The following is a 14515-nucleotide window of genomic DNA, read 5'->3' on the forward strand; positions in this document are numbered from 1 at the left end:
GCTGCATCCTGTGCACACCATGTGCTGGGAGAGTGAGTGACTTCTCCTCACTGTTTCCACGAGAGATGCCCTCGCTCCCTAATACTTGTCCATATTTGGCATCTCTCTTGCATGAAGAAGGGATGACACCCTCTGTCATGTCACTACCTCCCTGTCGGCACCCTCTTGCCCAAAAGGCTGGAGGACATCTAGAAGAAGTATCTCTGGGAGGTAAGTTACACAACAGAAAAGTGACAAGCTGATTTCTATAGCCAAGCTGGATACATTAGCTAATTTTCAAAAGGCTGTGGACCAGGCTTGATTTGTATAAAATTGGTCTAAGTGTAGACATCCTTGCTAATAAAGGTGCTGGAGAGCTTCAAGGCAGAAGGATAATCATGCAGCTTCAGCCTGGGCAGGGTCAAGGAAGCTCTGCTCTGTTCCTGTCTTTGCTATGAACTGTGAATTTGGCAGAATCATTGAAGCTGCACGGCTTGTGTCCACCTATAAAGAAGGGCTGTGCTTTCCTCCTCCCTGGAAGAAATGTCCTTAGCCTGAGCTTTTGTGATGGTACCAGGAGACTTCTTGTTCCAGAGGGAAGGGAAGATGTGACGGAACATTTTGGTCCCAGCACGCAGTGCTCTGTTAGGATCATATGCCTGCCAGTGCTCTTCTCTAGCCAGCCACACGTGGGAAGAGTTCTCTGTCAAGTAACCAGTGGTTTGCCAAGTGGTCAGTGATAGAGGCATGGTGAGAGGGGCTTGCTCTCTTTTGCTTCAGACTCAACGCTTTAGGCTGAGGAGGAAGGAAGTCCCAAGTTCAGAGAAAGGCATGTGGAACAAGGGGCAGTCATCTTTTAAAGACCACCAACTGGCCCCTGGTTACCCCTCTTTGATTAGTCTGGCATGCTTTCTCCAGGGGCATTCAGAGTAAGAAAGTGCAGCATTGACTGGCTGGCTTGGGAAGACCAATGGGGTTGTCTTACAGGGTTATGTGCCTGTCAGCTACACCTTGCCACAGGCTGTGGTCCGTGGGAATAAACAGCAAGAGAGGATATTGCTGCTGGGCCCACCTGAAGAGACGTGGTTCTGAAGATCTGGGAGACAATGTCAGAGGGACTACCATGATAATGGACAACAGTGACACAAGGTGGAGGAAAGGAAAATTCCCTCAATAGAAAATCTAAAGGACTGGAGGCCTTGCTTCAGGCAAGCAAGAGGTCTGTCTGAAAGACCAGAAACCAGGTTTTCTTTACAAAGAACTTCCCGGGGTTTGGTCCTCCTTCCCTGTGGGTCTACTCAAGACCAAAACAGATGACTGTTCCCATTAGATGGGAGGGTGAGATACACTATGAACAGGTAGTAGACAAAAGAACAAAACTGTGGTTGTTATAACCCACCAAATGTAAAAAAAAAAAAAAAGAAAGAGAGGAGACAGCAGGCAAACATAAACATGAACAGTGCAATACAACTTGTCACCAAATGACACTTCACCTCCCGAAAGGCAGTGTGCACCAAAAGCCTGAGTCCTCTGGTCAGCAGCCAGCTTTTGAGCTCAGTGCTTGAAACAGAGCCCCATACCTGGAAATAGCAATGCTGGGAGTGCAAGGACATGATGGATGGGAAAGCCACGGTACCCTAGTCCATCTTCCATACCTTCACCTCTGGCCAGCTCCTGCTCTTGACTTGCTGCTGGCTGACACTGGAAGTGCTGATTTCAGGGGAAATGGGCTCATAGGAATGGAGAGACAAGTGTGCAGCAAGCAGACCCATCCGCACACAGGTATCTGTATCATGTTTAGCCAGCACCCCCGCAAGGATTCCTGCCGTTAAGCTGTGGAGAGAAAGAAAGGCGGTTTTGAAGACTAGGGGAACAGCTTTGACCTTGGGAACGTGGCTGTTCATTTGTAAGGGCATTCATTTGGACCCAAACCAACACTTACAGATGCAGAATATAACACAGGAGAGGTGAGGTTATAAGGAAAAGGGTTTGCTTTTTTATATTTATTTTTAAATTTGGAGTAACAACTAGTGCTATTTATTTGCATTTTATTTGCTTCTCATCTGAGAAGTTGAGGTACTTTCCCACTCCACCACATTTTCTATTCTCCCCAGTTTTTCAAGTGAGGCATGAGAAAAGAAAGGAATCCAAGAAAGGAAGAAGTTGTTTTTCCCTTGCTTCACCATTATTTTGTCACTTCTCTACTCTGTGTTGGCGCCACGTTACATTCCCTCCTGTCCCCACAGGGGTGGGTGGGAAGAGAGGTGGAGTTTCCACATGTATGTGAGAGGGGCAACAGACACAGCTGGAGAAAGAAATCCAAAGCTGAAAAATTAGATTGTAGGTTCAGATTTTTGTAAACTTCTGCTATGGTTTTCCATCTGAGATTTCCCACTAAAAATGATGTGAGTGTTTGGAACAACTGCAGTAACCCACAGGTCCTCACAAGGTATGGAGGAGTCCATCAGGAGAAGCAGATGCCTTTGCCATCTTCCTGGCTTGCAGGGGAAGGCTCTCTTGAGGCATGGAGAGTACAGGGTGGTGTTTGTGGTCAAGGGGAACAACTACTGTTTATTCATAGCTAAATACAGCAATCGTGCTCAGAGGCTGGGAAAGGACAAAGGAGAAGTGGGAGAGAAGGCAGATGATAATGACATCTGAGAGTAAAAAGAAAGGGTAGGAAAATGTGATGGCAAGGAGGATTAATGAGCAAATCTATGGGGAAGGGATAAAGATCACCTTTTTGTGTGTGTGCTCCAATTACCTCAGCATCTTTTTATGCATAACAAAGGCACCCAAGATTACGATTTCCAGAAACCGTTCAATCTCTCAACAGCTCCAGAAGTTCAGAGTAAATATTTGGGGCCATCCCCTAGCGATGCTGTGTGCGGGCAGGCAATGTTGTGTTGCCAGGGCGCAAACAGCCGCCGCTCCCCGCGCACGCACGGCTCCCAGGCAGCACTCCGCACCCACAGGAGCCACGGGGCGGAAGGGAGGCGTGGGGTGCCCGGGGTCCTGCCTCTGCGTGCGTGTCCTGCCTGCTCAGACCTCTGGCCCCTGACCGGTGCTTCAAAAGTGGGAGGGCTCACAGGGCCTGAGCCATGGACGTGTTGTAGCCCTGGGTTGTACCCATCTGCGTAGTCCCTCCAAAGCACCAACAGGCTGGGCTTAGGCAACTTCACCAGCAGATGTTCTGTGGAGATGGCACATGCATCAGCATAGTGTCCTGGCATCTCCAGCCTGTTCTGGCACGCTTACTTAGTAGGACAGGGATTTCTGCAGCTCAGTGAAGCAGCCATGGTTACCAGGAGAGAAAACCCTGGATGAACAAGAGGACTATGAAAAGTCCCACATGGACCTGGGGACTCTGGGGAACGGGCTTTCTAGACCAATACTGCCTTAGGAAGGATCCAGTAATGGGGCCCTGGCTTTCAGATAGCTTTGGAAGGAAAAACAAACTTCAAGTATTCCTGTCTAACTCTGAGATGTTTCGCAGTACCACGCTTTATCTCAACTTTGGTCTTCCCTTAAATTAAGCTTTCAAAAAGAAAAAGAAAAGGCTAAAGAAGATGCTTAGTTTCTGTTAGCCTCTAGAAAAACTTGTCCTGTGTTAAGGGGGAGTTGTGTACTGAGAAGATGCTGCAGAGAGGAGGCTGTGTCCCAGGAGGGGCTGACAGAGGTTGGGCAGATCTACAGGAAGCCATGATCAGAACTGAGCTTTCCTTAGGACAGGCTGACTCTGCAAGGTTCTTCCCAGCCCTCACTCCCCTGCTGTTACACTCGCTGCTCAGAACTAAACTTGGATCTCCTTTGGAGAAGACCAGCTTGCAGCTGCAGTCAACTCATCTCAGAAGTGACCTGGGACATAAGGAGTGGTGTCCTGGTGTTAAGTGGGTTAACTAGCTTGGCAAGAAGTTATTGACTGATCCTGCCTCAAATACTGAGGACACTGTAAGTTTTAAAAAAATTACTTTTCATTCTGCCCACTCAGAAAAGAAAAAAGAAAGCACAGCTATGGTTGAGTTATTGGTAGGTGAGAGTAGAAAAACAAAAGGAAGTATCTGTCACATACAGCCTTTTGGTCTAGCCCAAAGCAATAAAAGAGCGGGATCAATTATTGTTGCATATGAAGCAAAAAGGAAAAAAAAACCTGACTACTATGTATAGTTTGATGTGTTAACAAGAAGCATAATAAAATACTACTCTGACATATTGAGAACTGATCAGTGGGGCTATGAAGAATACCTGTCATTTCCTACTCCTGTGTACAGCGCTGTGTGAACAGCTAGGTGAGTTACACAGCAGACTCATTTGAAGCACAAGCTATCACCAGAGGCAAGGGCAGAACCTGATGAAATGCTTCTATAGGGCGATTTTAGCTACTGAGTGGCAGTCCAACTTCCGCTGGAGAAGTGTGGAAGTAAAGTAGCTAGTAAGACAGCTTTGATGTAAGTTGGTTTACTTTGCTTTTAGCAGCTCAGCCCAGCCTAACTCAGAATTAGTAGATTGCCATGAAAGGCTTAGATCTTAAAGAAAAACTAATAATGGTACAACTACCATCGAAGACACTTAGAGTGGCATTTTTAGTGAGCTTTGTAAGGAATCACAGTAACCAGTCCTGTTCTTGTGTGCCTAACGCCTGCTCCTCAAGGAGCAGAATGTCATTTGCCTTTGCAGCAGAATTGCAAAGAAATCTGGTGATGGCCCCTCCACATTTAGCTGGAGAAGACAAGGTGGTGAGCAGCATACCTGTCACCAGCTCCCGAGACGTTGACTATCTCATCCCTGCTGATGTGTATGGCGGGGTAGTGGGTGGCACAGAGCTGGGCACCAGCAGCCTGTGGTAGGGGAGGAGGACAGTTAGTGGGAATTGCCCAAGCTGATAAGGCCTGGTGTGGCTGATGCCATCCAGACCTGCGTTGATGCCAAAAAAAGAAAAGTGGGGGGGAAAAAAAGGCAATAAATTTTTTCACATTTTGAAAGAGATCAGCGTTTTAAATGAAGCTTCCTGAAAATGAAGCTTGCACTCATAAATACTCATGTAAATTTAAATACATTTAAAACTCGCCAACTATAAACACTGCTGCTAGAAGCCATCAGTATATGGGCAGATAACTTGATTTTCTTTCAGAGAAGTGTATTCCAACCCCTGAACACATACATTTGCCAGCAGTGGTGCCACATTTCTCAGGACTGCTGCCATGCCACCAGAAATAGCAATGGTGCTTTCTGATCCCAGAAAAAAAGCAACTGAGAGCTCAGAGGTTTTTTCCCATGCCCTTACCTGTTTGTGGGCTCCTGGATGAAGCGAGATGCTCCCTCTCAGGCTCTTGCCACACAGGAGGATGCCGTGAGCACCAAGTGTCACCACCACACAGCACAGGTGGGCCAGCAAAGGGCGGGCCAGGGCCATTGCAATCTGGACAACATCCTCCAACTTGGATGGCAGCTCTTCTGGCAGCAGGGAGGGGGGAGGAAACTGTGATATTACTTTAAATGTCCTCAACTGGCCTTTTTATGGGCTGGCAGTCTAATTATGAGCATCACTACTCATCATTTATGAGCACTTCTGAAATGTGGTCAATATAATTTTCTTTCTTTAAATCATGGGAAACTTTTCATTCTCCAGTATTAAGAGTTCCATACCATCTCTCTATCCTATGCTGAGGAAACCACACCACATGGGACTATCTGTAGAGATCAAAAAACTGTCCTGAAGCATGACTTCTTGTCATGATGCTGTTTGATTTCCACCTGCATGTGGTGGGCTATTTAATTTCCGCAAAGAGTGGCACTTCAGGACTGGTACCCTTACAGCATCATACTTCAGAGACATATTTTACAAACCAGAAATTGTTCCTGTTTAGCTGATGAAGCAAGGCAAATGGAATCTCTGGTTTTGGACAAGGATCCATCCCAGGCCTACTGTGCTCTCTGGCAGATCACCAGTCTGGCTTGGGCCATACAACCCATGCACAGAGGGATGTAAGGTGGAAAACAACAAGAGTATGAATCCCCACTGTGTTATAACCCAATTTACTTGAAACAGGGGCTGGAATGGAAAATTCTCTTCTCTAGGATTTAGGTTATCTAAAAGTGTGACTGACCCTTCTGAGTATTCAATACCTGCTGGCAGAGGGTTCCCGAGGGTCCGATTTATTGCTCTTAGCTCTTGCAGGTTGGGGGAAATGTATGTGAGCACTTTCCAGCTGTCTGAGAGGAATGGCTTAGAGGCCTTGTTTTCATCTGTTGGCTCATAGCACACTTCAAAACAACATTGCAATTGATTAGTTAATTAATTAGTGATTCATGGCTATGTCAGAGCAGGATGCAGTGCAGAAGGCTTAGCAACCAGGGTTATGTGTGTGATCTATTAGAAACTTAAGTACTATTTCCCCAATGCCTGGGACAAGGTCTCCCAAAGGTTTCCTTTCTACTACTCAGCAATGAGGCAGTTGCTTCTGGCCCTGGAGTGATCTAATCACAATTTGGTTTTATTACTCCTCTTAGCTGGTTTTGGAGCCTCTGACAGGTCTTAAGAACACCATCTCCTTCTTCAGAATTTCCTTTTAAAAATGAAGGCATAACTCCAACAGCTTGGAAAGAAGCCCTGTGAGGTGTCCCCCAGCGTACTGGGGACAGGACAGGAGGTATGTATCTTATGGGAAATGGGAGAGAAATAATCTCAAAAGATGCTTTAGCACTTATTGTGAGAAGCAAATGATATTGCTGATCAATCTGGCAGAAGCACACACATTTGCTCTTGCCTTGAGATTAAAGGCAAAGAGAGCAGCTTTCCCTGGCTTTCTGGCAGTCCCCATGGGCTAGAGCACCTGCATTCCAGAAAATGCCATTTAGCTGCAGGGTGAGAAAAACTCAGAGAAAGCAGAAATGTTTTGTCCATTTGAAACAGCAGTAGTAGAGCAGGGAAAGGAGTGCTGAGGAACACAGCGTGTCAGACAACACCTGGGTGTCTCCAGCAAGCAGCAGAAGAGAGCACTCAGGGTGTGTGGAGTGTCTTGGCACACATACTGCTAGGAGCTACAGGGCCAGGGCTGAGTTCTCCTTACCTGCTAGCTGATGCTCTTTAGCTAGTTGGCAGACGTATTGAATAGTGGAAAGAGGCACATTTCCATCAATGCAAATTAGTGGGGCCTGGCACAGATTCTCCTTGAACTGGGACACCTAGTGAAAATCCAGGACACAAAGTAGGGACAGCTTGAGTCATTGCAGAGGGACAAAATGATTACTTGTAAGACTCAGGATGTAGGATTTTCACTCATATTGCAACTCTTTGATGCAGGAATGGACCTAAAAGAGTGATTTCTTGAGGAAAATGGCTTTTTACATTTGCCTCATCTCCTCCCTTTCTTCTCCTTCCCCTGCTCCCTGCCATCAAGAGGTGAACTCAACTGGCAGGGGCCCTCCAGCAGGGAAGGAGAGTTGCTGGTCCACACTAGACCAGTTTGGTACTCATGGGTCAGCCAGACCTACAAGGAAAGAGAATGTTGCTATTTAATGCCACTGTAGGATTCCCTGTGCTATGCCTGGCTTGACTATGCCTTTGCTTGCTGCATATGTAATTTTGATGGTCTCTGTGTACAATGCCTCCTAAGACAAGTTGTTCATCAGAGTATTTTACTCGTGGGTCATAGTGAATCGTGTAGGAATGGGGGACAGTGGAGCAGTAAAGTGGGGAGCTGCTGTTCCCTCCTTTGGGAGGCTTCACAGCCACTGCCAGGCCTATAGGTGCTATAGGTCCTCCTGTAGCATCCCTCTCATTTCTCTGCTAATCCTGGCAGAAAGGAGGACTGCCAAAATGCACTTTGCAGAAGAAGATTGGTTCAGAGTTTCCACTGGCCATGACTGTTTCATAAAGCTCAGGAGAATTAATCTGTCAGGTAATGGTTTTCTATGCCAGGGCTTGGGAGAGGCAGGGTGGGGATGGAAGTGGGAGCAATGACCGGGTTTTCCCCAGGAAGCCTCCACTTCATGGGGATCCCACTGGTAAGTAAATTGCACTTAACTTCCATGTTGCCGTCAGTCATGAAGCACAGGCTTTTGTCTGTTGACAAAAGAACAAGTAGGGAAGGAGGGTGTAGTGACAGGGCTTTCACTGAATCAGTCCTTTATCACTGCTTCCATTAGCCCTGACATTTTGAAGGTTTGGATGTGCTGCGCAGCAGTGCCTGTTGATGTAGCTCAGCATGCAGAAACAACAGGGCTGGTGGGGAGGGGATGGAACAGGAAAACTTGCTTTCATCAGTGTTCTGTCCACTTTTTCATGGTTTTCCCCAAAGGGAGAAATACTATTTCTGCAGGTGGACTGGATTTATTGCTGGCTTTAAGATGCCAAAAATGACGGATTAGCTGGGACTTGTTAATGAAGAGAATTCTGACCTACATATCATGGATGATGATACTGTATGGAGGAGAAACAGATAGATGCTCTGTCTGGCTCAGCAGCAACAGAGGGTAACTCGCCATGCTGCTCAATGGCCAATATCTGGGGTTAACTTTAGGACTTTCCATGTTCCCTCTGCACACCCACTCCCTCCTGAAACAGTTTCACCAGTTGCCTTTTGTCTCAGGTCCACGCTCCTTTTCATAAGAAAAAGCTTACAAATCAGATGGTGTGCATACGTATTGCTCTGTGATCTGCTGGTGGATGTCCATATCTCCCAGGCCAACGCTGAGCTCCCCAGCACTAGTGATCACAGCACAGTAAGTGGCTGTGCTCTTCCCCTCCAGCTGAAGGACAGCACTCATGTCCTGAAAGAGAGGACAGTTATACACAGAGTATGTTTCTCTTCCCTGCCACATTCATCTAATTCTTTCTCTGTGCCTCCTTATCAGTAACCCAGCTTGCTGATCTCCCTTCAACCTCCCTTCTCACTTGAGATAAGCAACATTTCAGAGGTATCTTGGTCTAGACAGTGCTGGCTGATGGCTATTTTTTAATAATTGCAATGCAACAAATGCCACAGGTTAAAGAAGTCATTTAGTGAATGAGAGTGACAGGTCTCTGCCTTGCAATTCCCCAAGTCGTGCCTCTGTTGGAAGGGAAGAGTGGTCTGCAGCACGTCCTGCTCCAGCCAGCCATTCCCATAGCTTGTGTGACCATAGCTTTGATGGCCTAACGACGCGCTGGTGTGTCTTGGTGGCGCGGCCCAGCTAGCGGGTGTGCTAGCCACCTCACTGACTGCACAGCCTGGTTCTGAGGGCAGCCTTGGAGCCATTTTTACAGCAGTGCCACAGAGAGAGCTCTGTGGGTTTTGTGAATGATCTGCTTAGAGAACTAAAGGCATTCCTTGGAATTTACATGTTGATGGAGAAAGTTCAGAGGGACATTTTTAAGGACAGGGTCCTCACCAACAGTAGCAGTAATGTGCTTTTTTACCGTCAAGGATTGCTTGGTGGCTGGCCAGTAAGTCCACCTTCCCTTGGGAGACTGCTCACATTTAATGGCACAAAGTGTGCTGTGTGGGACAGAAGAGAGATTGTAGACCTGATGCTATGAAGCCTTTATAAACCAAAAAAGAGTTCGTGTTCTTATCGCTTCATTTACCGAGTTGTTCAGGTAGCCAGAATGAAGGCCTCACATACTCTCTTTAGATACCAGGGCCCTAAGGGCACTAATAGGCCTTAATAGCCCTGACCCAGCCTCACCTGGGTGCTCTACACCCCTGGCTTTCTTCAGCCCTGCCTTTTCACTGTGGAGAAGCCTGACAGCCTAGGCTAGGGCTGTCCTCCTGGCTGTCTCTGCTCCCTGCTGGGGTGGAGATTCTCTGCTTTGCAGCCCCTGGAGAGCTCCTGCTGCTCCTGGCTCCTGACCTCAGTGGACAAGCTGGTGCTTAATCAGGTATTCCTCTGGTGCACAGTCAGGGGTGTATGTAGCTACGCAGAGGACTCTACTTCTCTGAACTTGGGAGGTGCCTAGCCTGGGCTCCCAATTCGAGGTTTTCTCTGTCTTATGCTTTACCCAAACCAGACTGATTTTGGCATTGCTTTGTTTATCCTCAGGGTCAGAGTTCACATATTTCTGGTTGTGCTTAGGCATTACTAGAATTGTTCACGGTTCCTCCCAACTTGCCTCTTTTTCTCCTTCAAGCATCACTCCCTGGAGCTGCATTCACACCCCATGGTGTGAATACTCCAAATGATGCAAACATCTAACCTGTGTTTTAGGGAGTGGATCCTCAACTTCTAATTGTCTGTAACTAAAGAAGCATTGAATTATTCCTAATCTTAGCCTGATAGAAGGCAGCTCTTAGGTCTGCTACGGTTGAGGAGACTTTTCCCTCTGTATAACATCATCATTTCCATGCTTGTGCAGTATCCCTACTGTGCAACGTACCATGTGGTGACAGTAGTGCAGGACGGACTCTGAGTGTTCATCCTTTCCCACAGCTGATAAAAAGAGAGGTGTCTGTCCAAGACGACTTAAGCAGTCTAAAAAGCAAATGGAAAGAAAAAATATTAATAAATCTACTAGAGCACTGTGAAGACAGTGAAAACCTGTGAAGGATAAGTGCCTATAGGCACTGGCACTCTGAATTATCTGAATTTTTTTTAACATCTGGGAGTGAAGGAAAAGAGGGAAGAAGCTCCTGCACTTCCCTGGCATAATCTCCTTTACCATCAAAGGCACATGGTTTTCCCACATTGCTTCACAGCCTTTCCTGCTGCTGGCTTTCCCACACTATCTTACTAGAACTGCTGAATCTGAATGGGTTCACAGGAAACCCTTCCTCCTCACCTTCAACTCACCGCAAATTATACCTCAGTGGGTGGCATGGGTGGCATTTTTTTCCCCTTTGAGCTTCCCCATTTGTGATCTGAAGTGCTGGTAGCTTTGTTTTAGGAAGATTTAGGAAAGGTCCAAAGATGGAATAAGTCTCAATCTTTTTGGAACCTGCCCCTGTTAATTTTGGTACATGAGCACTGGTCTGCTGCTGCTTGTGATGGAACATCAGGTACAGTATCATCCTTTCCTATTGCCAACAGCTGTAGCCTTCTCTTTTACAGTAATTCCTGCACTTCTTCTCTGCTTGTCTGCGGTGCCCAGATGATCATCTTTGAATAAGCTTATACCTTTCAAATTTTTGCTCAATATATATTTCTATTGTGACTATAGCCTGGTATTAATTCAGTGCTGAGGGCCAAGCTGTTCAGTAGTCATTGGAGATCCCTGATGCTTATTTAACTTTGATTTGGGGTCCCTGTGCTATATGCTAGTTAACTTCATATGTGTGGACCTTTCTCTTCCTGATCCCAACTCCCTCCCCTCTTATTTCTTGGAATGGCCTCTGCCTTTTCCAGGCAGTCTGCCCACGGGTATATTGCTTAACATGTCTCACATCTTAACAGCATTCAAGAGCTCCTGCTGTTGAAGGAATACCAAAGGACAAATCACAGCTGGCATGCACCCACAGGCAAACCCCAGCACTAGGCACCTGCCAAGTTTCTTCCAACGCCGCCAAAGGTTCGTCTCACTCTTCCAGCGTTTGTTTGCCCACCACGCTGGAAGAATAAAATGTTAATTGGCAAAACTGGGAGAGCTGCTTGGCGTAGATGCTATATCTCCATTAGCATGTGAAGTGAAATTGATGTTGCTGAAATATAGGTCAGTAATTAGAGGGAGCAGAAGGCACCTAGCTACCAGATTAAGGGCAATGTAAACTTCTACAGCCATCTACAGACTTCAACCTTGATGACAAAGGCCCACTTCCTAGGAAGAGAAATGTGCTTCGTCTCCCCGTGCATTGCTGTTTTTGGCTTACTTGCTAAGCCCTCCTAGAACAATGCTAATGTGTTGCAGCTGATATGAGCAGCCCCCCGAATTTACCTGCTCATAACAGTGCTGGGATTCCAGAGCTGCTGACTTTGATCTAATGGGCTGCCTTCCAGGCCACATAGCTCCCCCCTTAAGCAGTTTGAAGTTTAGGGGGGATTCTTTATTTATTTATTTTCCTATTTGAAGGTAAAATGAGATTTGTTACCTTTGCCTGTACTGCCTCTGTACTTTACTCATAGAAGACTTTGTTTCAGAGTCTGAATATTTTTTCACTTGCCATTCTCTTCCCAAACATCTCCCTCATCAAAAATACCCTTCTTCTCCACCTGTGTGGTTATCATCTTCTTTTTTCTCTTGCATTTGCCTTCTGCTTCTTTGTCCATCTGTCTGTCACAAACAGCCAAACTGTCAGAACACAAGCAATCCCTCACCTGTCTCCTCCTCCTCTTAATTATTCTGCCAGAAGAATTACATCAATAAGTGCTCAGATCAATTTGGGCATCATCTGACTATCAAATGGTTTCAAAGCTCTCATTTCATAAAATTGAGACATACTTTCCATTTCTGAAGACAGCTTGCCACTGGCAGTTCTAAGTTCTGGATAATTCAGCACTTTGAAGAGCATGTTGAGCACTTGGCTGGCAAGGACTGAAGCATCTGCGTGCCAGTGCGCAGCAGCTCCTGGCCCAGACTCTCTCTGGCCCTTGTTAGCCCAGGTGCACCCGAACACCCCTGCACATACGCCTTTTTCTTGCTTGTGAGCACCACTACCTAACCTAAACAAGTAAATATATTGCCATCTCACAGTAAGAAATATTCTGCATCCCACCTGTCGCTGTTCTTGGGCACTCTCGAAACTCATACTGAAGCTCCCCAAGGACCCTCCCTCTGCCCCCGTGTGAAACTGCATCTCTGTCCTTTCTGTGCAATGCTTTCTTCTGCATCCAGCCCTATGACTGTAAGAGGATGCTTTCCCATCTAAATACGCTCTTTTATTGCTCTCTTCTGATCTTCAGGCTGGTTTTGTTTGCCCTGACTCTCCCCATTTTTGCAGTCTGTAAGACTTGGTGCTAATTCTTGACACCTCTGCTTTTTTTGTCTGGCAGTTCTCCAAGTCCTGAACTGCTCAGACCACCTGAGCAGAACTGCCTGTATATAAGCAACCTATGGCCTGTGTCCATGTTTCCACTACTTGTCACTCCTCATTAACCTAAATGCCCCTCCACTACATTTGTTCATGCTTCCTGGGAATTGCCACTGGTACTGCCAGGAATGAGGTTATTTCCATCTTTAACCATCTACTGTTGAGTGTTGCAGATTTTGAAACCACTGAGCTTGGCAATTTTAACTGTGAAGCTTACTATCCATAATAGAGGCAATCGGGTTGGGGGGGGTGGTGGTGTAGTGAGGAGGGTGGTAGAAACACACAACAACAACAACAACAACAAAAACTTCCAAGTAAAAAGCAAGGATAGTTGTTTAGGCAAGTTAGACAAGGCTTTGAACACTGGCCTCTATTTCAATACTAAAAGAGGGTACTAACTGCTGTCTCTAATGAGCACAAACTCTCTTTTTCTCTTGGAGCTGTCTTCTTCAGCTACAAGACACATCATGCTCACAGGCTCTCTTCCTACTGGGGCATTTCAACTACCCCAATATATGCTGGAAAAGCTGCACGGCGAGCTGTAGGCAATCTGGGAGACTCCTGGAGTGCCCTGATGACAGCTTCCTGCAGCAGGGAATAGACGCCCCTACTCGAGAGGTGCAACACTAGACCTGATGGTCACAAATGCTAGTGAGCTCATCAGGGACATCAAGATAGGAGGCAGCCTGGGCTGCAGTGATCGTGCGTTAGTGAAGTTCACAGTCCTATGGGGTACAAGGGAGACAAAAAGCAAAGTCAAACCCCTAAATTTTAAGAAAGCAAACCTCCAGCTTTTCAAGGAGTTAATCAGTAAGACTCCCTGGGAAATAGTCCTTAGGGACGAGGGAGCGGAACAGAGCTGGCAAATCTTTAAGGAAACTTATCATAGGGTGCAAGAACTTACAATTCCCAGCTGTAGGAAATCAGGTAGGGAAGGAAGGAGACCCGCATGGCTTAGTCAAGACCTGCTGGTCAGACTAAAGGACAAGACAAGACTGCACAAGCTGTGGAAGCAGGGACAGGTATCCTGGGGAGAGTACAGGGACACCGCCCGGTTGTGCAGGGATGAGGTGAGGAAAGCCAGGGTGCAGCTGGAGCTGCACTTGGCAAGAGATGCAAAGGAAAACAGCAAGGGCTTCTACAGGTACATTAAACAGAAGAGGAAGGTTAAAGAAGTCACCACCTCCCTGCATAACAGAAATGGGGAATTAGTAACAACGGATGAGGAGAAGGCCAATGTCCTGAACAAGTTTTTTGTCTCAGTCTTCAATGGCAACTTCTCTCCTCGCAGCTCTCAAGAGGATGGTCCATGAGACAGGGACAAGCCAGACAAAGCCCGTCCCAAATTTTAACGAGGACAAGGTTCTTGAATGCCTGAGGAACCTTAACATTCACAAGTCCATGGGGCCTGATGAGATGCACCCCAGAGTACTGAAGGAATTGGCTGATGCGGTTGCCCAGGGAAGTCAGGTGAGGTCCCTAGTGACTGGAAGAAAGGAAACATCACAACCAGTTTTAAAAAGGGTAGAAAGGAAGACCCTGGGAACTACTGGCCTGTCACCCTCTATTCCGTGCCTGGGAAGATCATGGAACAG

General features: G+C 46.7%; 1 protein-coding gene across 1 annotated transcript; it reads right to left on the reverse strand.

The window, feature by feature from the left end:
- Positions 1–1616: 1616 nt before the first annotated feature.
- Positions 1617–11502, reverse strand: LOC103774924 (pseudouridine-metabolizing bifunctional protein C1861.05-like; the record flags this gene model as incomplete). The annotated part of the gene is made up of 8 exons (XM_008942365.1): positions 1617–1812; positions 4729–4817; positions 5264–5430; positions 6106–6243; positions 7050–7164; positions 8623–8751; positions 10337–10431; positions 11436–11502. Coding segments are annotated over 8 exons (996 nt in total), but the record flags the coding sequence as incomplete, so codon positions are not given.
- Between the last annotated feature and the right edge of the window lie 3013 nt (positions 11503–14515).

This window comes from Merops nubicus, unplaced genomic scaffold (assembly GCF_000691845.1).
Source record: "Merops nubicus isolate BGI_N331 unplaced genomic scaffold, ASM69184v1 scaffold22030, whole genome shotgun sequence".
NCBI classification, from domain to species: domain Eukaryota; kingdom Metazoa; phylum Chordata; class Aves; order Coraciiformes; family Meropidae; genus Merops; species Merops nubicus.